At 40.7% G+C, this 25,318-nt stretch overlaps 1 protein-coding gene across 6 annotated transcripts in view; it reads left to right on the top strand.

The window, feature by feature from the left end:
* ROBO1 (roundabout guidance receptor 1) overlaps positions 1–25,318 on the top strand; it is a 1,753,811-nt gene that overhangs the window by 1,518,019 nt on the left and 210,474 nt on the right. For all 6 annotated transcript variants that reach the window (XM_069760966.1, XM_069760963.1, XM_069760965.1 and 3 more), the window contains one exon: positions 19,962–20,119. In XM_069760966.1, coding sequence (XP_069617067.1) covers positions 19,962–20,119 — 158 coding nt within the window. The remainder of the gene's footprint in view (positions 1–19,961; positions 20,120–25,318) is intronic.

Raw genomic sequence — 25,318 nt, 5'->3', positions numbered from 1 at the left:
ACTGAACTTCCTGGGCTCATCTTTTAAAGGTGGAGTCTGGTGTTTTTGCTGAGCCTGTGCTGCACCTGAGGCCTGAGAGAGAGGCCATCCTAGTAAGCCCATGCCAGATGACCCTGGACTGCTTCAACCCATGATGACCCTTGCCATCGTCAGAAGTCCATCCGAGGTCAGTGTCTGATGTTCTCCTGCTGAGCCTGTGCTGCACCTGAGGCCTGAGAGAGGCCGTCCTAGCATGCCCTTGCCGGATAACCCTGGACTTCATCAACCCATGATGTCCCCCTGCCTTCGTCTGTTATCCAGAGACGTGTACCCTACTTTGATGTGTGGAATCAGGATCCTGACATCATTTTGTTTTGTTATGTACTGTGTTTTCATTTAAGTAAACTTTGTTTCTTCATACCTGAAGTTGTGCGGTGTAATCCCATGCCCAGACCCTGCACGCTGCCCTTCCCTAGTCTGGGTAGGTCCAGGTTACTCTATGCGGTCCAGTGGGCCCACATCGCGTTCCCATTTGGGACGCTCGCCCACGTCGTCATGGTTTGGCGACGTGGGGGCATCGGCTCGGCCGCGTATTACGTAACACATAATATCTTCCAAAAATACAGAAGAAGTTGGACATTCTGAAAATTCACATAACGGCCACTGGATGGCTACACATAGACACCTGAAGCATACACATCTCCCAACATAGTATTGAAAATTATTTTTATTTTTTTTAATTATTTTAAAGCTGGTCATCTTGTGCCATTTACTTCTTGATATGTTGATCTGAGAAGAAAGGTAAGGAAGGGCACATCTATAGGGGCAAAAGTGCTTACTAGAAGAACAACTAAAGTGGTTGTCCCTGTTAGGGGTTGAGTTCCTGCCTCTGCACAGGGGGAATCTCGGGCCATCTCCGCTGCGGTCTCCCATTCTCCTGCCGCAGTGGAGCCTGCTCAGCGGAGACGTCAGTCCCAGTGTCTCGCTCAGTCTGACTCTGTACAAAGAGTTACTGCTGCTTTTCCTGCTTCTGCCATTATAGCCAGTGCTAGGCAGCGGCGAGCAGATGATTCTAGGACTAAGTCCTGCTTTTCTCGTTCTGAGCATGCCCAGAGTAAGATCTCTCAGTGGAGATCGAGGGTCACATGTTCAGACACTGCAGCTAAATCCATTGGTCCTCCAGGAAGGTCCTGTAGGTGCTCAGGCTCTGTAGCAGCCTCTCATTGGTCCTTCTAGGAAGGTCCTGTACTTGCTGCAAACATTTAAGGCTCGCATGGCCGCACGGCCATGCGCTAGTATCTTTCTAAGTTATGTGCTTTGCGCCAGTGTGGTCATGTAAGATTGTGTTCAGGGACCCAGCTGAAATAAGCCCCTAGAATGCTGGCACCTCCGGCAAGGAGATTGTGTGTTTGTATGTATTCAGGGACCTGGCTGAAATAAACCCCTAGAATGCTGGCACCTCCGGCGAGGAGTTTTTTGTGCATGCATGACCACTGACTGCTCTCTGTTGGGCAGTTAGCCTGTGCCTCTGTGAAGTCTAACAGGGCGCAGTGCTTTGCTTTCACGGCTGCCCTGTGAAATAACAGCTAGTTCATACCACCATATAGTGCCGCCATTGCTAGCAGCAGGTTCTCCTGCACGGTGGACCCCGGGCTGCGAACGCATCATTTACAATAAAACATCTACATTTACTCGGTGTGTTCCGCTAGCCCTAACAGTCCCGTTTAGAAAACCATACTAGGGTATTTTAAATTTATAAAGAAGTCTATGCCCAATAAGATGGAATAGAAAATGTATAACCGGTCAAACTATTGGTACCAGCATAAATTAGCTGAATGTAGGAACAAACAGTCAGCTGTGTAATTCCCCTGCAGTGCCCCCACAGGGACAATAAAGTATTACAATGTGCCTATTTTAGCCAAAAGAAGTGTGACAAATGCTATATTTCAGTTTGCAGATGATTTACAAGTAAACTAGAATTTTTTCCACCTGTTTTGGTACTAGTAATGAGTTTTTCATAACATAAAATTAAGTTGAAAGGCCTCAATAAGCCGTACAATCAGTTAAATCTGCTTTGAGTGTAGTTTTTCTTTTGATTCACTGGACATATGCACAAACAAATCCGAAATGATTACTTCCTTTCTACAGGGACCATCGGTTCATCCGAGGCGAACATCTTGCGAGCATCTCATGACTTGGAGTGTGCGCCTTTATAGGCAAAATTTGTAAATCTAATGGCATTTTTCATACAAATGTTTACTCAATGACCTTGGCAGAAAACTGATTTCAGCATTGTGTACAATACGCGTTTGTTATTATGCGGGTGGAGGACCCCCACTGACTGTAAATAACACACTTCGATGATTTTAGCTTGTATGTTTTTCAAGTAAATTAAAGATCTTGTCAAAATCTCTGTTGATTACTTACTTATTTCTGAAATGTTCAATTGTAAGAACACATTCACAGGGTTTAGTTGTTTTTTAAAGTCTTAAAAGACGTAATTATCAACATTTAACGTTTGACTAAAATCGCTTCCATTACAGGCCATGTGAAATGCTTACACAACATTAATCATAAAGTAGTGGAGATTACATTGGGAAGTTATTGCAAAATATTATTTATCAAGGAAAATATTTGGCCAGTAAGATGAGATTTAAGAGTCTAAACAGAGAGATTTTCTGCCAACACGAATGGTCCGCGAGACATCTGCCCGTACAATAAACTCTTAAATTGTGTAATTTATCCTGCCCATAATCAAAAAAAATGTTCTCATCTTTCTGAATTGACCACTACACAATTGCCGCAATAGAGACAAAAATGGTGGAACTGTGTAGACAAGTCATACATTTGGAAACTTTCTAATTTGGTAGTGCTTTGGAGTCTGAAAAACTGACACCTGCGTAAGATCCAAATACTATGAAATGGACAATTTTGAACATTTTGATGACCGTAATTTGGAAATTTATGTGAACATTCGTTTGTGATCTGCCAGGTTGGATTTTTTTTAAATACATGTGCATTACATATTTGACCAAATTTGGTCAGTCATTTGCAAGTTTGTGCAACTGTGCGTTATTTTTCTTTGAGATGTGTGCACGAACAATCCAGAAGACGACTGATCGGCCACTGTTTGCCAATCATGTGAAGACATTATTACCAACCTGTATACTTGCAAGTATTGCTGTATTTTCTATATTTTGCTCATTGTTTTTTTTCCCTATATGTTAAGTCAAGTAAGAACTTGTTTAGATCGATAGACCTCTGAAGTCTTCATGTTTTCTTGAATATCTATGGACAAATTAGCAAAATGGAAGAGTAATAATTGAGTCTACATCTGTACGTATATACATATGGATCCCGGAATGCATAGCAGAATTCCACAACCATCCATGACTGCTTTCACAGTGAAAGAGTGAGATCTCTCTCTTTGTGCTAAGGCTATGTTCACATATCCACTAAGGCTATGTTCACATGTCCAGTAATCATCCATTAGAACAAATCCAACAGCAATCAATTTCCCAAAAAGTTGTTCAGACACAACTTTTTGGTCCGGCTAAAAAAATAGGTTTCAACTGGATCTATTTTTTTTAACATTAAAGTCTAGAGAAAACGGATCCATGAAATAGTCATCCATTTTCTTCCATTTGAAACTAATCCAGTAAGCAAAAAATTGATTAATTTCAAATGAAAGAAAAATGGATAGGTACTTAACTTAGAAATGGATTGCTGCTGGATCCGATCCAATGGATGATTACTGGACATGTGAACGTAGCCTAACCCAACAACTGCCACATACTGAGACTTGATGATGATTGAATGGTAACATCATTACCATTTGGAAACTCCTTAGTAAATATTTCAGCAACGCAGGGTTAGTACAAAGACTGAGATTCCACAAAATATTTCGCAAAATCTTGAGCTTTAATTGTGAGAGCATCTGTGGAAGCTGGTGGGATCCCTGTTATGAACTGGTGATTTAGAACCACAATGGACCTGGTGGTTAAGAGCACAGAAAATGACCTGATAGTTACTAATAACATAGGACGAGCTCTGAGACGTGGGAACTCTGCTGACCGCAATCCCTAATCCTATCACACCACACTAGAAGTAGCCGTGGAGCGCTCCTGACCAGACCTAGGCGCCTCGGCACAGCCTAAGAAACTAGCTAGCCCTGAAAATAGAAAAATAAGCCTACCTTGCCTCAGAGAAATTCCCCAAAGGAAAAGGCAGCCCCCCACATATAATGACTGTGAGTAAAGATGAAAATACAAACACAGAGATGAAATAGATTTTAGCAAAGTGAGGCCCGACTTACTGAATAGACCGAGGATAGGAAAGATAGCTTTGCAGTCAGCACAAAAACCTACAAACAACCACGCAGAGGGCGCAAAAAGACCCTCCGCACCGACTAACGGTACGGAGGTGCTTCCTCTGCGTCCCAGAGCTTCCAGCAAGCAAGACAAACCAAAATAGCAAGCTGGACAAAAATAGCAAACAAAGAAACACAAGCAGAACTTAGCTTATGCATGGAAGACAGGCCACAAGAACGATCCAGGAGAGAGCAAGACCAATACTGGAACATTGACTGGAGGCAAGGAGCAAAGAACTAGGTGGAGTTAAATAGAGCAGCACCTAACGACTTAACCTCGTCACCTGAGGAAGGAAACTCAGAAGCCGCAGCCCCACTCACATCCACCAGAGGAAGGCCATGGACAGAACCAGCGGAAGTACCACTCATGACCACAGGAGGGAGCTTGACCACAGAATTCACAACAGATCCCGGAATTTTGAGCCCAACTTTGATAGATACTGGGTGCCTTTCGAAAGGCATTAGGAACAATGTAATAAAATTACTGGTCTAGAGTTTCTCATTATTTTTATTAAATTTTATTAAATAAAAGGGCAGGTCCGGATTGGTGATAGGTCCTCATTAAGGCTGTTGAAATAAACATTAGCCAGGTGGTCTTGATGGACAACTGATTCCCCAACTAATTTTATTTCATGACATGTCTGATTAATCATGAAAATTGTGTCTTGGCAAACACCTTTAATACTTAACCAGTACCCAATATGGATCTTGAAAATTAGTCTCTGAATGAGCAGTGGAACAAAAAATAGGTGATGTTATCATGAATCATTGTATTAACACAGTTCAAAAATGATTCATTTTTATTATTATGTGTTGCCCAATTAAAGAAGACAATTTAAAGCTCAAAATGTTACATGGAGGGCTATTAAGAGCGTTTTCTAGGCTGGGAACAGGAAGCATTGTCCTTCCAATTAAACAATTTGGTCTCAAGGTATATCAATAGTCACATTCTTCTTGGTCTGTAATGAAGTCAGTTTAGGCAAATGACTTCAGGATGTGTGGCCTCTAGTGGCCTTTCTCATATTTTTTGACAATTACAGGGCTTACGTGCAGTGATAATAATATGATTACTAATATCCTGGTGTTAGTTTAATGATGCTAGATTATCTTCAGATTTCATATCTACCACTGGCTGCCAATGTCTTGGTTGGGTTAGATGCTTAAAGAAGATGGTAAACAAAGACTGTATGGAGTTTATTAGAATTACAAATTATAAAAGTAGACAAACGTTGAGATATGGATAATAATCCTACTATGTGATTTTTTGCTTTTTAAAATCTAAGCAGCACTTTCTGTGTTCATCCATATTCTATATCGGGCACATGTGTGAGAACCACTAATGGCCACCAGACAACTGCTGTAGAGGATATTTATTTTCTTTCCCCACTTGAAAAGAGAATGTCACCTGTATTATTTTTTAATAGTAAATACTGAGAAACCTTTTCTTATTTTCTTACTTTTTTATGATTGTAGTAGTTTTTTCTCTTTTATTTGTACATGATTATGGAGCCTGTCATCGTGTAGGAGCTGCTGTTGACAGCATTGAGATGCCTTACAGCAGCTACATGGACCCTAGGAACCTGTGGACTTGAGATGTCCATTGGCTTTTATGGGAGAGGTTTATATAAATGTTTTGTAACCTGTGCAGAGGTCACTGTGCAGGAAGGGGGATGAGGTGGGCTATGACTATTATTTGCTATATCCTGTGTTTTTATATTTAAAAACATATTTTTTATTTTAATTTTGCCTGCGATGAAAGTGAGAGGACTACTAAAAAAGCAATCTCTACAGAACAGGAAATATCAGCCCATCATTAAACGCTTTATCCAGGACTATTTTATTTTTGCTACTATATGCCTAAAAATTAACAGGCAGGTAGCTGCGGACTACCTGCCTGTTCTACCCGGTGCTGGCACAGAGTGGACATTGACCGCTTGTGCCCGCGATTCAGGTGCTCAGTATCAACAGAGCAGCTCTTCTTCCACTTTGTCGAAAGGACATGACTGCTGTCGTCAAGCAGATTGACTGCCAGCTCCCGGCAGTTAAGTAGCAGGGAAGCGGCTGTGAATCAGCATGACTTCAGCAGTTACGCTCCGTCAAAATAGCAGAGCAGAAGAGAAGCTTCTGCTTCATCAATATAACGTCAGTAGAAGCCACTGAATTCCCTGACGGAGTGGTCTGTGACCACTCTGTGCCGGCATGAATCGGCGTCACGCAGAACAGGTAGGCAGGCAGTAATTACCTTCCTGTTACTTTTTAGGCCCTGAGTAAAAAAATAAATTCTTTAAGCTTAGTGGTTATGTAAAAAAAATTAAAATTAATCCAAAAAATGTTTAGCGATTTGAAGCAATCTGATTTGTAGATACCTGTGGTTGATGTAGGAGGTATCATTCATGTCAGTCAACCAGGTCAGATAACCTCCGATTTAGCTGTACTTTTATATTATGTTTGCAGAAAAATTTATAAGTTAGTTTTTTTATGTTGTGAATTTTTTTTAAATACTTGCTATGGTAGGATAGGAACCGTTTATAGGGGTAAAATCTGATGACCGGTTCACTTTAATTCTTACCATTCTGAATTGTAAAGATGGAGGACCATTTAGCTTATGAATGTAGCTTTATTCAGGTAGCTGAAAAGCCTTTATCCACAAAATAGCTGTAGCAGTCAATAGCTTTCTCTAAATGTTCTAACACTTCTTTATAAAGAAAAAAATCACTGCCACTCGTTAAGGTGTCATTAATTAAATCCTTTGATATCCCGTTGCGTTCCAACAAAAGCCATTTCTCAAGCTCACTTTCTTAACTAAAAAGAGTTATATTTTTGGAAACTCTCAGCTTTCAAGGGGATGGTTTATCTCCTGTCATTTTATATTGAGAGAAGAAATGTTTGACTACTAGACTAAACTACAATTTTTCTGCCTAGCGATCATTCTCGTGAGTAGAGAACAGGCGCTGTTTTAGATGAAATTTCATAATTATAATTTTTTTTTTTATTAATCAGAGAAATTTAGTGGAAGGGGATTGATTATCACGTGTATTTCTTAACTACCTGTAATTTTTATTTGACTTTCCGCAAAGTGGACAATTGAATCAATAAAAAAAAACATGTTATTTATGTGTTCGACACTGATTGCAATAAAAAAAAGTTTGCAAAAAAATAAACTCTAAATGCGATTCTGAAAATTTGGCCTTTGGAATGGAATTTGGAGCTTTGCTAAATCATTACTTTTAGACTATGTAATTTTACAAATTATCGTGTTTATGTAGTTATATCTTTTTAGGAACATTTTTCCTAAGTAAAGATGATTGTGTGGAAAGATTGTGGGCTCACTGAAGCAAGCAAAATTAAGCAAAGGAAAAATAGGAGGCAAAAGGCTTGCGGGGTTGAATCAGTAAGACTAGGATTGCACCCGCCAGTCTTAATGGAGTGCTCCCTAGAGTACATAAGAATTGTTATTTCTATAGCACCAACATATTCTGCAGCACTTTACATTTGAGAGGGAACCTGTATGGACAATAAAAACATAACTGAGTAAACATTTAATTCAACAGATACTAAGAGGAGTGAGGGTGCTGCTTGCAAGCTTACAGTCTATGAGTACGATGCACTGAATTAATTCAGGAGCTCACACCACTTAAAGGGAATCTGTCACCCCAAATATGGCCTATAAACTAAGGCCACCGGCATCAGGGGCTTATCTATAGCATCCTGCGCACTGCAGTACTTTGCTCTGCCCTCAACAGGACAGGCAAAGTACGCCTGTGCCGGAGCCGCGGCAAGAAGACAAGAAGAGGACGTGATCATATGAAGATTGGAGGTGTCGGACCCGGACCGCGATGCCCATCGGACCGGACCGCAGCGGGACCGCCCCTGGGTGAGTATAATATATATATATGTTTTTCTTATCTTTCAGGATACATCGGGGCTTATCTACAGCATAGAATCAGCTGTGGAGGATATCCACTAATAAAACATAACTTTTAATATTAAATGCTAAAAACTGCACATCCAACTGTTGGATGTGCAGTTTTTAGCATTTAATATTAAAAGTTATGTTTTATTAGTGGATATCCTCCACAGCTGATTCTGTCTTGAGCCAGGGGGTATATATATGGTGTGTTTTTTGCACACTATTGCTTTTTCTCTTATCTACAGCATCACAGAATGCTGTAGATAAGCCCCTGATGTCGGTGGCCTTCATTTATTGGCCATTTTTGGGAGTGACAGATTCCCTTTAATGTATGGTTTTGCAGCCCATTCCAGCTTTGTGCAGGTCTATGATCTTGCTCCTTACATCCTTATAAAGCTCTTTGGTCTTGCCCATGTTGTAGAGGTTAGAGTCTGACTGATTAATTGAGCCTGTGGACAGGAGTCTTTCATAAAGGTGACTATGTAAGACATCTGTCTTTAATGCAGGTAACGAGTTGATTAGGAGCGTCTAACTGGTCTGTAGGAGCCAGAACTATTAATCGTTGGTAGGGGATCAAATATCTATTTCTCTCTGCAAAATGCAAATAAATTTATATAATTTATACAATGTGATTTTCTGGATTTTATTTTGATATTTTATCTCTCAATGTTAAAAGTAACTTACCCTTCAAATTATAGACTGTTCTTGTCAGTGGGCAAACTTACAAAATCAGCAAGGGATCAAACAATTATTTCCTTTACTATATATATATATATATATATATATATATATATATATATATATATATTTGAGATTCTCATTTAGAATTGTTGGTTTTGAATTTTTTATTTTATTTATTTTTAATTAAATCACTAATCTCAACAGTCTTTATTGGACAATTAGTAAAGGCTTAGTGTCATTCCCTGGAACAGAGGGTTTGTATGGATTTCAATTATGGAGCCAAGGATTAACTTTGAGTCCCAATGTATGGTGCCGTCAATGGCATTACATTACTCGGATATTTTCTCCTTGAAAATATACCTCCAGGGAAGAATATTTATATAATATGGCATCCGATTTAACATGCCTTTTTACATTTTTCACTTACGGTATATGAAATTGGGGCTCCATTGATAATTAAGAAGTGTCCCGCGACTTCTATAGATGTACTCACCATACGGGTCATGCTTTATACATTACACTTTGAATCTTGCGGATTCAAGAATAGCAAGATAAAAAAAATGATTTAGATTATTTTTAGATGTGGTATTAATAAATATTAATATCACTGTATATGTATATGCCATAATTTGAAACATCTGCCTGTGGTTGTTTAAGGGCTAAAGACCAAGATAAAAAAATAATTGTGTCCAAAATGTTCTCTGATTCTTTTTGTCACTTTGTATAAACCTCTATTCCATTTACGCAATAAAGCTATTATGAAATTAGGTTTAGATAAAAAATTGGAGCAAGATGCAAAATCAGCAAATAATTAATGTTAACCTCTCATAATGAGTCAGTTAATCTGGCTAACGTTCCATTACCTTGGGATTCACATTTACGTGGACACATTTAATAGGCATTAACACAGCTTGTACACACAGATGCTCGATGCATTGAGTACCATCTGTTTTAATAACTTTACCTAGACTACCATAAAATCGTAAGTGAAACTCAGTACAACATGATCCCTTTGGCTAGAGTGACTTTTTAGAATCCATTTCTTGCGCTAGTAGAATGTTTCACTCTTCCAAGTAATGGATGGGGGTGTGCAGAACATTGTAGCGTTGAATGGTTGAACAAATTAAAGTGTTCATTTTTTGTTTTTCTTTACAGAATATTTCCACTTACAATAAATTAAAAATAAATATTGTGTAAAGTCTACTCAGTTTTACCCTCATTACATTGAATTATTGCAAATCTGGATTATAGTAAAGTGAATGTTCAGTTTTGAGCTTTGATAGTGTATGTACTTGTCAGAGCTTGATTCTGTGACTACAGCTAAGCTACATTGCCTGCAGGAAGTCAGTGTAAGACACACCTCCTGTCTTGTCATTGGTGCAAGCTACTCCTCTCTTCCTTCCCCTCTATACCTCTACCACTTCTGATTGGCTGAAATGTATAAACAAAAATCCTGGGAAAGCTCACCAGGAAGTCAGCGCATGAAAATGTATTAACTCTTAAAACAAGGGAAGAATGAGTATAGAATACAGACTACTATGCTAGTAGTCAGAAAAAAATGGGTAATTGGCAAATTAAATAGATACAATGTACAAGTTCCATTCAGCAGTTGTTCATGGTCCAATTAAGGATCAGTATATGTTCTGAGATACTGCTATGCCAATATCCAGATAAATCAGTTCAGTTTTCTTAAAAGAGCCCTCTTACAAAAAGCAGATCACAGGGTATTCTATTGCTAAGATTTCCCGTAATCTGTAGGGTAACCTAACAATTAGTGTTTAATGTACCTGCAGCACCACAACAGGGAAAGTTAAAAGGATTGTCCGACCTTAGGCTACAAATCTGCAGTCTCTGTATGTGACTGCAGACTTGTGAATCCTCACATTGTGTGCAATGCACACTGTGAGGATTTTCTGGTGTCGGGTGTGGCGGGCACATGACCATAAGTATGCAATTTGCATACATGCGGTCACATGCCAATTAGACTCGTGTGATCTCCCTCAGTGCCAATGTATTGAGCGAGGCCGGACACGTCTAGTTGGAATGTGGCTGAAAGTATGCAAATCACATACTTGTTCATGCGCTTGACTTTTCCGGCATCATCACTGGAAAATCCTGTGACATAATTGCCCTCTCCCAGGGCCGGAACCAGTGCATAGAGTTAATGCAGTCTTGTAGCCTAAGGCGGGACAACCCCTTTAAACATTACAGTCTTCCAGTAGAAATCAATTGGCTGTTCGTGTAATGTATGAACATACTTGGTCCTCCTTAGTGGGGGCCACTCTCCATGATAACCAATATATGAGGGATTTACACATTACATTCCATAATACTGCATTTGAATTTTATTCATTTTTTATTTTCATTTTCTAAGCACGATGAGCACTATGACAGAAGAAGAAAATGAATACAAACAGTAGCTCAGGTCTTGGGTCATTGACTGTGATATACATTTTCTGTTATTGATTTTGTCAGATTGTGTGAAATGTGCAAATAATTACATAGCAGACAATGGAACAAATCTCATCTCCTTTCCCAGGGAAGAATGACAATAAATATCCTATGTAAAAAGAAGAAATTACGACCTGTGAAATATGCCTTCATCATGGAGCTCTCCTGCTGTCTGCACATTACCCCTAATTAATTATTGTTTGCAGGAGGCAGAGTATAATATTATTAATATTATAAAATCATATGCATCACTTCAGTCTAATCCAGTCTAAGTATAAGTCATATAGAAGGTCGACAGAGGAAGCAAATGAGAAGGTTAATACAGTGAATATTTTTAGGCCAACTTGTTGCAAAAATGTGATTAAAAATTAACATTTAAATTTCAGAGCTGATGAGTGTAAAGAGATATCTTATAATTATTATTATTATTATTATTATTATTATTATTATTATTATTATTATTATTCATTTCATAGCATTTACAATACATAACAAGCTGCGAAAAATGCTACTAGAATTTATTAGTTAATAGTAGAAAGCCTCTAATTTGTAACACCATCAATAAACTATTGAAAGGCAGCCAAAAAGAGCATCTCTTGCTCCAGTAGACCATGCAAATCTATGTATTACACACATGCCAGTGATTTCAGTGAACACTATGCATTACTACATTTCCCCTGTGGGGGGCACTGCAGTGAAATTAAACACAGGTTGCCAGTTTCGGCAGCAAATCAGAGCTGATGTCCAAGATACCTTATGATCGCCTTATTTTTATGCTCGTCTAATAAAATAGCATTATGCAAAGGGGTAGTCTGCTTCTATATTGATGAGCTATTCTTAGCATAGATCATCAATGTAAGACCAGTAGGGGTCCAGCCATTATCACCCCCAGTGGCAGCTGGATATTATAAGTGTACATAGCGGAACATCACCATACACTGTCTAGTGGCCACTGCTGGTACTGCAGCTCAGATTCTGTTCCCTTCATTGGAAAGGATTTGCCGTAGCTGTCAGCGTCCACTAAACAGTGTGATGGAGAAGTGGTGTTCCACTCCATACACTTTTTACAGAGTCTGCCACTAGAGCTGACAATACCTGGTCAGTGAGGATTCGAGGAATTGGATCAACACCCATCTTATATTGATATCCTAGCTTTAGAATAGAAAAACAGTAAACAGTAACAGTAAAGAGGCGCCCTCTGTGTAACAATGCAAGATAATTGGGTAGGTAGGTTATAGGATATGATCCACGCATCTGGTGAGTGATGTGTGGCACCACTCTGATTTACGTTCAGAAGCAGACACTGGAAGGCTCCTCTTTGGCCACTGCACTCACTCCCGCCCAGGTGGAGGGGGAAATACAAGGTATTGGAGAAGGATTGGTGGTGGTGGATCAATTCCTTCTTCAGGTTAATTTGCACTGGTATATTTTATACATAAATAAGGAGTTGATCCCACTGCGAAATGTGTTGTTTTTAATGCATTTGTTTTCTTCAGTACCTGTGACATACTTGGAAGCGTCTGGACACCACGACCGAAACTTTAGAGTAGGTCTTCAATATAAATATATAGTGTACAACCTCTTTAAAAATATTCTTTGCTCTACAAAGTCTACCCAATTTTCTTAGATTGGAGGCCATCATTGGCTAAGGATCCACCATGACAGCCCCTAGATTTCAGATACACTCAAGAAAACAACTTGGTACAAATATCTAAATGTTCGGCTGTACACTTTGTGGCACAAATTGACTGAATTGGAATTTCTATGTCCAAATCTCCAAGACATGTATGCATTACCAAATATCAGAACATTATATTTACCTGGGTTACAGGCATTGTGAGTGTCAAGTCTTGTCGACTGCAGATGGTCAATGACCCCATGAATGTCCAGTCCAATATCCTGCCACCATCCTCCGTTTAGAAACCCTCTCACATGGTTATAACATTATCAATCTTAAATTTGTACTCGCTGTCAACTTATTTGCTAACATTCATTAACCTGATGGTCACATTTTCTATTGATGATGTCCCAGTGATGGATTGTCCATCCAGAGCGCCGGGCACATTAAGACTGTACTAGAATTTTACTGATTGCGAGAGTCTCTTCATTTGCTCTCCGAGGCTCCTGCTATGGAGCATTGTTTGGCGATGACAGCAGCAAGTTTCATTCTTGCTTTATCCGATTTGCACAGGACGGGAGACGAAATATATGAAATTGTTGCATAATAATTCTGCATTGTTTTTACGGTTTCTAAATGATAGAGGACGCGGTGAAGTATTTTGTTTATTGATTGTTTGTGAACAGGTTACACTCTTGGTTTGGAGCTTTGTTGCTATAGCGACAAACAAGTTTTTAAAGCTCCCGAAGGGTCACGTCTAAAACTCGACAACCTGGTTTTATTTTTTATTTTAAAATGAAAAGAGTGTAGGAATGAAAAAGCAGGATAGTGTTTACTGTAGGAAATGTGATGCTACTTTCTGCACATTGGCATATGGAAACATTATTAATTTTTTAAATGTGCTTTTTTTATGACGTGCCATTTGATGTTGGCATTTTTCTAATCGTGCCATCATTTGGAGAAATAAATCAGATGTAGTGAGCCATTCAACAGTGGAGTACAAGAGCTCCGTGGGGTCCAATCGCTTACAGTGCTGTTCATTGAGGTCTACATAAATGCATGAATCAGCTGACGGAGTATTTGTTTTACTATTTTTCTGTCTTTCATAGACCATAAGTGCCCAAAGGGCCATACTGCCAGGAATCACATATTTTTTATTTAATTAACCTTACAATATACCCTAAAGGGGTTGTCTCATGATGGACATTGGATGTGACAGATCCATGTCGGTTTTGTCCAGGGCAGGCCTCTATGACTTCCACTGATTACTAGAAGTGGCAGCAGAACTAGGAAAGTGCTGTGTCACGTTGTCTGTTAATGACACCATTTGGATGTTTCTGGAGGTCAGTAGATTGACTCATAAGTCAATATTGCTTTATTGTAGCAATAGGCAGAGGTCACAGCAGTCGGACCTCCACCAATCAAGCCATAATGGCATGTTCTAGCGATGCCACTAATGAGACAACTCTTCCTTTTTCCTATAAAAGAAATTGAGTCATTTTATGTGTTATTGAGTGTGTTTAGGGATTTATTACACTGTCTTATGTCTACCTGATCATGTTTGCCAATCTTTTATTATTTGATATCCTACACAGGTAGACCATGCTTCCGATGTTCATAGAACAATCTATGATAAATCGCTCAGTGCGCACAGTCTGCCCCAGCAAAGCAGACCCTATTTACCCTGGATAATAGGCAATAGAGAACAATGTTCTTTTGTAAAAGCAGAAAGATCATTCCACCAAACGAACAAGCGTTTTGATAATTCGGCGGTTGATTGGCAGCCTGTTTATGCAACAATGAACATTCCTTAAAACTCAAAGGCCCTCGATTTATTAAGACTGGCAACTTGGGTTGAGGGGTCGTGGAGGAGTCAGATTCTTCTGATTCAGTAAGGCTGGGTTCACATTACGTTAGTGGCGTCCGTTAGACGGACTACGTTACACCGCGGCATAAACACAGTCTAACGTAGTCTGTTTGCACCGCCATTGAGTCCAATGTTGGACGCATCGCTAGCGCATGCCTACAATGGGCGTGCGCTAGCGATGTGCCGTCATTGAGTGACGGACCCCGAGACGCGGGCTGCAGCGTTTCTGGGTCCGTCACTGCTAACGCAGATAGAGCTAGCAGATGCTCTATCTGTGCTAGCGCTCTGCATATACTGGCACTTGCGTTGACAGCAGCCCGTTAGCGTATGTGTTGAACAGGCTGCTGTAACGCAGTGTGAACCCAGCCTAAGAGGTTCATGCCTCTTAATGAATCATAGACATGCATCTATATGCGCCTCTGCAGAAATCTTACTCCAGTCATTAAGTGGTGTAAGATTTGTGGCGTAAGGTACGCCACATTTTGTCATGAATTAGGCGAGCTATGACATCAGCCCCCCAACACCCTGCCGCGCCCCTGTCTTGCCAATTTTAGCAGAGCTGAATGAAACCGGTGTGAAAACACCAAAAGTCGTAACATTTTTGCACAACTCTGCATTTTGTGAGTTTTCAAAGCAATTTAAATAATCACTTTGATGAACCGTGGTTAGAGTTCTTTGTACCTACTTTATAAAGTAACTTCCATGGAAGACAATGAATTACTCTCGCTGTTTGCACAAAAAAAAAGAAATCTTAAAAATAGGAGTTCATTTATATTTTCATCTGCACATTTCCTGTTGTCTTGCTTGACTTTTTTCTATCAGGCTACTTTTATAAATGTGCCTGCTTGCTGCATGTCAAACAAGTTTAATAATGTGAATCAAAACGGCAGTGTGCTTCCTGCAGGAGCGAAGTCTGTACAGATAATTGAATACATTTGTTTCTGGTTAGGAGTATGTGTCTCCAAGGCAAATTGGCATTTTCTTTTTTGTGAAACAACAGACAGTCATTAAGTGAGTTTTGATTCTATATGTAGATACAGTAGTTATTTTCTTTCTTTAGCTTGGAATACTAGGCTAAGATTATGAATTCCATTTTTCTTTTTTAATGTGCTTTTGACATTTCATTGTAGGCTTCATTCATATATAAATACGCTCGAGCCTTTCTTGTTCTCTACTCTGTACTTTAGATTCTCCCTAAGCCTAAAATTTAAATAGCTGCCCCGGATGATCCAAACCTCAATTTTTTTTTCTTCCAGTCAGTTAAAGTGAATTTCACAGTATAAATAAAAGTAGGACAAATGTTCCGCCATCATTTAAATAGACTTTCTCCTGAAAATTGCACAAAATATAATTGAAAGATGATTTTTGGGGGGATGGATCGTGTCAGGAGCTTTAGGATCACCAATGTGATGCTGAGTCACTGCTCACAGACAAGCCCTGAGGTGGGGAAGTCAAGGGGTCTGAGGTCAAAAGCCAGGAGGGTACGCCAAAGTCAAAGGGATAAGACAAATGTATAGTTAAGAGAAAGTCTGGGGACTGGTAACTACAATCAGAATGTGTTAAAGGTAAAAGGGGTAAGGCAAAAGAGTAGTTAAGGGTAAATCGAAAGATGGGCAAACAAAATCATCAGAATATACAAACTGAGATCATGGAGCTAACACACCTCTTGAGCAAGGCACAGCTGGCAAAGTCTGATAATCAGCCAGCTTAAATAACCAGATAATCATCCCAAACAGGTGGAAGACTTTGCAGGTCCGGCCGAACTGTGCATCTGGGCTGTCAATCACAATACCGACAACCCAGCATGCCCCTGCCTGAGATTGGGTGATTGGCATTTCACTCACAATATGGACAGCTCAGCATGTCCCTATACTATAAAGCAGCTGAGCTGTCAGTCTCAGTGTGGTGAAATCGGTACAGTACCCCCCTCTTCAAGGGGGGCCACCGGACCCCCAGGTTTACGAGGAAACCTAGAATGGAAGGCCCTGACCAAGTGATCAGCCTTCACAGTTCAGGTGGGAACCCAGGACCTCTCCTCTGGTCTATATCCCTTTCAATGGATTTCCTAAAACAGTTGGCAAATCCTAGAAAATGTTGCTTTACTTTCATGTCAATAGGTTGGACCCAATCTATTATGTCTTGCACCTCCCCAAGATCCATCTTAAACCCATCGGCCAAATAAAATGAACCCCAAGAATGAAATGTCCTCATAACGCTCGCGCCCAGACTGGTTGGTGTGGGCGTCTGGGGGTGTGGCCCTACTGGACCACTGACAAGACTACCCTGGAAGGGGCATAACTAAGTAGCTTCCTAGGTGTTTGCTGGAGCCTCTGATGGTGAGGTCAGACTTGTGCGGCAGGTAGCTACCAGGTACCACTCCAGGGTGGAGTCTGGCTGCGGATGCTGATCCCACCGGGGGACAGAACACAGGCAGGCAGGCACGGCTGTGACACTGGCTGGTGGACAGGTACAGCAGAGGCCCTGAAAGGCAGATGGGCTTGACGAAGACACAGGCAGGTGGGCACAGCTGGCACTCTGGCAGACAGGCGGGCATAACTGGCACTCTAGCAGACAGGTGGGCATGGTTGGCACTTCTAGCAGACAGATGGACACAGCTGGCACTCTGGCAGGTCAGACAGACAGGGCTGATACTCTGGTAGGAACTGGTATACAGGCAAGTGCATGGAAACAGGTAAGAACCTGTTCAGACTGGAGGGTATATGGGAACAGGTGGAGACCTGTTCGGACTGGTGAATATAAAGAAACAGGTAGAGACCTGTGCGGCAAGTTGCAGAGCTGAGATAGAGCAAGACCGCAAGAGCGGATGCAAAGCAGAACCACAGGAGGCGTAGTTAAGAGCTGAAGGCGGAGCCAAGAACAGAAATGCAGGAGGCGGAACCAAGAGCAGGAGGCAGAGTTAAGAACAGGAACGCAGCTAAGAGCAGATATGGAGAAGACAGCTAAGAGCAGAAAAGAAGAAGGAGCTAAGAGCGGAGCCAAGAGCGGAGACGCTGGAGGCAGAGCCAAGAGCAGAAATGCTGGAGGCGGAGCCAAGAGCAGAGATGCTGGAGGCGAAGCCAAGAACGGAAATGCTGGAAGCGGAGCCAAGAGCAGAACCGCAGGAGGAAATGCCAAGAGCCAGAAGGTGGAGAGCCACAGGTTGTAGCGAGCAAATCAGAGAAGCACAGAACCACAGGTTGTGGTGAGCAAAGCAGAGAAGCACAGAACCACGAGTGGTGACGAACAGAGCAGAGAAGTGCAGAGCCACTATTAGTGGCAAACAGAGCAGAGAGATAAGGCAGCGGTACACAGAGCAGAGTGGGAATGACAACAGACAAAGAAGGAACAGGACACAGACCAGAGTTCAGACAGGGACAGACACAGATACTAGAACTGGACATGGATATAGGCCTGCAGATTGCAGGCCTCAGAGTCTGACGCAGAAGTAACAGAACACAGATTCAGACCAGGGTACGACACGGATACACAAACAGAACACAGATAAAGGCCTGCGTATTGCAGCCCTCAGAGACAGAGACAAGATGCGACCTGGCAGCTCAGTAGCAAATACTGAGGGAAATAGTTTGCTCAGGCGTCCTCCAAAGACGGAGACGAACATCTTTCTTTTTTAGGAAGAAAAATTCTGCATCTACTGGAGGAGGAAGGACGGATATGACCCTTCCATAAACTATCCTTTACATTTTTCACATGCTGATTTTGATGCAGATTTACATGAAAATTTCATGTGGAATTGATGCAGATTTTGCCCTTGGGAATTTCACGATATTCCTAGCCTATCTTTTGTTTGACATACCGGTATATCTATTTTTGCTAAGTGGAACACTTTCTAGACTGAACTTTTTTTTTTTTAAATCGCGAAAGAGTATTTTGTTTACTGCACTTGAAGCTATGCATTTAATGTGCATAATAACGCTTATTACGGCTGTAGCGTTAACTTCGATCACAGCTCTCTTGCTAATGATATGCAGTGAAGTTTTTTGCTCAGGTAGGTATTCCAAGTTTTCATTGTCTTCATTAAGCTGCAGGATCACTCCCAAATTCTTCTGTATTAGAAGTTAATTAATGAATAACACAACGGAATTTGTCAGCAATTTGGAGGAATGAAATATGAAACCCAACCTGAGCATATTTTGGCAGCGGCTGTTGACTTCAGTATTTTCCGTATACCGTAATATATCTTGGATGCGTGTTTGGAATGTTCTAATTAAGCAGTTCTAGAAAATTACATTCTGTGTTTTGCTTCAAGGTGATCTTGGGGTACAGATTAGCATATAAACTATTAGTATATTTGTCTTTAGTTTAAATATTTACTCGTTATAGCACCAATTATTTGCATCACATTGTCCACAGTTTCATCACCGAATGGGACCTGACTGATCACTCAGTTCCGTTTGTCAGATCTGAGAATGTTTTAGATGAGGAAAATCTGGGTAAATATGGACAGCACTTAAAATTTTATGCAGGTCAACACTGAACCACCCAGAGATCCAAGACCTGAATGTTGATTGTTGAGTCATCCAGAGATATATTCAATATTGGAAAGATAATGGCTCGTGTAGATGCCATTGATCTCAGTTAGATAAAGAAAGGTCATAACATGTGGTGACCTTTAAGTACAGTATGTGGTAGGGGGAGAAAGATGTGACCATGCTCTACTTTCCCTGTTCCATCATCTATTATTGCACACCTTTCATGCAGACCACCAATGTCTCTAAGAAGAGACTGCAATGACATTTTAATTCTCCATTTACAAGTTGGATTTACGAGGTTCTAAATACAGATTTATGAACTACCATAGACTTTTCTGCTTCAGGTCTAAAGTTTGAGGATGACACGTTAAATAAGAGAAAATGAGGATATGTACAGATACACAAATATGAGATCTGTTTAGAAGGTTTTCTTACTGGTGGTCTTTCTTTTAAACGTACAGTGTTCGATTAGTGAGTATCAAACATCATTTAGGATCACAACATCACCAACAGTTTCTTTTCAACTTTTTGGATGAAATATATAATGTATTTATTACTTCATTAACATGATCATATTTATCTCTTTTTTTTCTCAGTTCTTAGAGATGACTTCAGACAAAACCCTTCAGATGTCATGGTGGCAGTTGGAGAACCTGCTGTGATGGAATGCCAACCTCCCCGAGGTCACCCAGAACCCACAATATCATGGAAGAAAGATGGGACCCCAATAGATGATAAAGATGAACGAATTACGGTGAGGAGTGTGGAGGGTTCCTTGTTTTTGTATTTTATAGTAATGGAATTTTTATAAAATATAAATTTATCAATCCAAGCAATTGAATGCAATGCAATATCCTACAGCAAACTTTGAAATGTCAACATGACATATGTTGTTTCAACTTATTACGTATATACTCAAGTATAAGCCCAGACCCCTAATTTTGCCACAAAAAAAACTGGGAAATTTGCTGATTCAAGTATAAGCCTAGGGTGGGAAAGGCAGCAGCTACTGGTAAATTTTAAAAATAAAAATAGATAACAATAAAAGTTAAATTAATTGAGACATCAGTAGGTTAAGTGTTTTTGAATATCCATATTGAATCAGGAGCGCCATATAATGCTTCATACAGTTTATGATGGGCCCCATAAGATGCTCCATATTAAAATATGCCCCATATAATGCTGCACAAAGGTTGATGGCCCCATAAGATGCTTCATAGAACAATATGCCCCATATAATGCTCCATAAAGGTTGATAGCCCCATAAGATGCTCCATAGAATATTAAGTCCCATATAATGCTGCACAAAGGTTGATGTCCCCATAAGATACTCCATAGAATAATATGCCCCGTATGCTGCTGCAGCTGAGATTTAAAAAAAAAAATGACATACTCATCTCTCATCACTGGGCGCCGAGTGCCAGGGGCCTGAGCAGGCGGCGGCGGAGTTGCCGCTGGCTCAGGACACCGGCACTTGCAATATTCACTGGGTCCCTGCTGTGACTGTAAAGGCAGAGGGCGAGCACTATCCACGTCATCGCACCCTCTGAACAGAAAGTCACAGCAAGAGGACGCGGAAGACAGAGCCTGGCGGTGGAATAGGGTCAGGTGAATATCGCATGGCTCACCCTCTCCCATCGTTCTCACCCCATGCTGATGCAGTCTGCAAGTCCCTGCTTCTCCGATGGTCTCTGACACCGGCAGATTGTTCCTGCGTTCAGCGTTCACATGGTACCACTCATTAAAGTATTGAATATGCGCTTCGCCTATGGGAGTGGAGTCACATCCATATTTATTACTTTAATGAGCGGTACCACGTGACCCCTGAACACAAGAAGAGCTGCAGGCACCAGAGACCATCGGAGATGCAGGGAGGTACAGAGACCGTGCCGGGAGCAGGTGAGTATGATGTTACAGCTGCTGCTCCTGCCGCTCCCCCTCCGACCCCCTGGAACAATGACTCGAGTATAAGCCACGAGGGACACTTTTAGCCTAAAAAATAGGCTGAAAATCTTGGCTTATACTCGAGTATATACAGTACCTATTTTTATTCTCAAGAGTGGGGCTTTAAAGTGCCTCATTTGGAATGACGGCCATTGCTCTATTCATTGTTTTTAGGGCTGCCAGAGTTCCTGCACTTGGCTATCATCGGCAGTCCGATAAACAATTAATTGAGCAGTAAGACGCATATACCTCCCTTACTCCATTCAAATAGGGCTCATCAGAGTCCCATTCTTGTGACCAGTCAGATTCCCAGAAATGGATAGGCAATCACTTGCTGATTTGGGGAAATGCTTTTGAGACCACTTCAAAATGCAAATAAACTCATTATAAGGAACCTTTTAAAATAAAAAAAGTTCCCTAATCATCATTTTGTGCCTTGTTCTATCCTCGGTCTGCATTTTCATTATTGCCCGTATGTGAATTATTTTCCATGACTACTACAGTTCAGTTTGTCATAAGCGACTCTGTGATAGGAAGTGATGTCATTTGTTTGGCAGATAATATAAAAATCATTGGCCCCCATAGCGAATGTTCTAATTTCCCCCCACCTCAGTCAGTTTTATTGTCATCAACCAGCTCCCCATTTAGTTTGATTGGCCTTCACCAGCCCCCATTTAATAATAATCTTTTTATATTTTTTTATATAGCGCTAACATATTCCGCAGCGCTTTACAGTTTGCACACATTATCATCACTGTCCCCAATCGGGCTCACAATCTAAGTTCCTTATCAGTATGTCTTTGGAATGTGGGAGGAAACTGGAGAACCCGGAGGAAAACCACACAAACACGAGGAGTACATAAAAACTCCGTGCAGAAAGGCTGCAGTGCTAACCCTTGAGCCACCGTGCTGCCCCCATTTAATATAATAGGCTCCACCAGCCTCCAGTTCAGTTTGATTGACCCCTAAAAGTCCTCCATTCAGTGTGATTGGCTTCCACAAGCCTTTTGTACTGTTTGATTTGCCCCCACTAGCCCCTATTCAGTATGATTGCCCCATACTAGCCTCCAATTCAGTTTGATTGGCCAATACAAGCCCTCCATTCAGTATGATTGGCCCCCAACAGTCTCCAATTCAGTTTGATTGGCCTCTACAAGCCTTTCATTCAGAATGATTGCCCCCACCAGCCCTCCTTTCAGTATGATTGGCCCCATCGGCCCCTCATTCACTATGTTTGGCCCCCAGAAGCCCTCCATTCAGTTTTATTGGCTTCCACAAGCCTTCCATTCAGTATAATTGTCCCCCAACAGCCTCCAATTCAGTTTGGTTGGCTCCTACAAGCCCTCCATTCAGTATGATTGGCTCCCAAAAGCCTTTTACTTAGATTGATTGCCCCTTGTTCAGTATGATTGGCCCCGACCCGCTCCCCAGTCAGTTTGATTTCCACTACAAGCTTTCCATTCAGTTTGAATGGCTTCCATGTGCCTCCCATACAATATGATTGGCCCTCACCAGCCTTTATTCAGTATTATTGGCCTCAATCGGCCCCCCATTCAGTATAATTGCCCACAATTCAGTATGATTGACCCTCACAAGCCCTCCATTTGGTATGATTGGCCCCTACTAGCCTCCCATTCATTGTAATTGCCCCCATAATTACTGACATTATAAAAAAGTACACAAAAAAACAGGGAACCTTTGTCTCCCTGATCCACCATTCTATTCAATGGTATCCATATCCTGGGGATGATGATACTGCTGAAATTGTGATTACGGGAGGGAGGAGAGGGGCCCCAACTCATGTGCCCCATAGTGGTCGCTTGGGCTGCAGCTATGAACGGTATATCACTGCTGTCATGACTGCTGTTGCATTTGCCAGTTTTAATCAATGTACAGGGCGAAAAAACAAAAACCCAAGACATTGTTTAGTGGCCACGGGCCGCATACTGTGTATCATCTTAGACTTATTTTCTTATTAAATTGAATTTGCCACCAGTTTTCTGACAATTGCACAAAATAAGGACAGGGAACCAAATTCTGGGAGTATGGCACTTACTGTGCTCTTTTTCGTAGTTTTGATAAATTACTGTTTAATTTGCTGCAGCTCTGCTGGTCCTTTCAGTGAAAATTCCTGCTGTACAGTCCTTATTCATAAGTTCAGCCTATACCTGCCCCCACCATTGATTGACAGCTTTCTGCCTATGAATTGTTAAAGGGAAAGCTGGCAATCAATGTCAGGGTCAAGGTAGATCGAGCTCATCACTGAGAGGACTAGCAGAGCTGCAGTTAAAACAGCGATTGCATCAATCTACATCTAGAAGCCCAGTAAGTGATGCATTGCTGGAATCTTTTGTATCTCCCTTTATTTTATGCTGCTCCCAGACTGGGAAACATAACCTTAGTGACAGATTATCTTTAAGGCTACAGACTTGCATATCTTCAAATTACCAATAATTGTATTTGAAATTTGGTTTTAAATTTCATTGAGAAGCAGACACCCCGGACACATTTAAATGTATTGCTGTGCGTGACTGCTATTCATATTATGTATTTCCTTGTGGTTTGACAAATTGTATAGAGTCTTAATATAATTTATCCTGCCTTGGTAACAAATGGACTCCTCACTGCGTAGGACTTCTTACCAAATTTAAAGAGACAGTCCATCAATCAGCATTTACATTGAATAAGCAATGTGACTTTCTTGCCGGAATTAGGTGAAAAAGTAACGAGAATTATATTGGAGAATGGAAGTAATTTCTCCTGGGGGGTAGATTCGCTATTTTGTTGCAATATTTTTTTCTCCCAACCATATTTCAGTCCAAACTTGATGCAACTAGATCTAAATATGTGTAACTCAGCTGATTGTTGATAAGTATTTTTGATTATACTAAATCAGTGTAACAAGATGTTAATCCATATGCTTAGGAAGCAGCAAAATCTAATACTGGGCTTTTTTCACCGCTTATGCCATCTGTTCTAGAATTAGGAACGGCATTATTCTGTTCTGTTGATAAAGGACAAGTAACTGATTTGTAGTTTCTCAATCATTTTAATTAAAATATATGCAGGTTTGGGGAATCCTGGGATATTTACTACAGTATATGACATAGCGGGAGACACGCCATTTCTAATCAATATGTATCGTTTCTGTACTTAGGTAAATTAAAGTGCTACAGTTCAGAAGTGAATGTGAAATACATGCTATTTTGTAGGATTTTCAGATTTTATTGGATGATTGGAGCATTTTATTGTGGATTACTTTGCTTACGGATGACCTGATTACATTATAAACCACAGGGTCTATTACATTAGAGGTCATTGATCCTTACGGCAGCAGAGAAAGCACAACATGCTAAGCACAAAATCGAAGACGATACAATATTATTATACCTTAATCTCAATCATCTCAATGTACAAATCCCATTAAACCAGATTTAACTGGATCTGCTATGTTCAACCCTATCATAAAATATTCCGAATGATCAGATTAGAACTTGTGCCTTATTCTTGTTGACTAGTGATGAGCGAATCTGCCAAAACTTGAATTTAGCAAACTTTATTAGGAAATTACATTTGCATTTCATTTATTTGATGGGAATTGAATAGTGATGGGCGAACCCATGGATGTTCGGAACCGGCGGCCAAACATTTTTTAAAAGTTCTGTTCGGGTACAAGAAATTGAATCCTAACCCTGACCCCATTCAAATGAATAGGGGGCCTGAACATTCGATATTTCCCATGTTGTCGTCTGTGTAACAGAATGAGAAACACAGGCTCTGATTGGCGGTAAGTTCATTACCGCCAGTCAGAGCACTTTGGTTCCCACGCTGTCATACAGGTGACAGTGTGTGAGACAGCAGCTGTGACCGGTGGTAAAAAGGTTACCGCTGTCACAGGCGTCGTCAGATGAAAATACTACTCTCATCATTGTATGACCGGTCTCGATAGCAGCGAGAGCAGGCGTACGATGATGATAGTACTCGTCAGCCCGCACCTGTGTAATAGATA

This window comes from Ranitomeya imitator, chromosome 3 (genome assembly GCF_032444005.1).
Source record: "Ranitomeya imitator isolate aRanImi1 chromosome 3, aRanImi1.pri, whole genome shotgun sequence".
NCBI classification, from domain to species: domain Eukaryota; kingdom Metazoa; phylum Chordata; class Amphibia; order Anura; family Dendrobatidae; genus Ranitomeya; species Ranitomeya imitator.
Note: the sequence above shows the minus strand (reverse complement) of the source record. Positions and strands in the feature narration are given on the sequence as shown.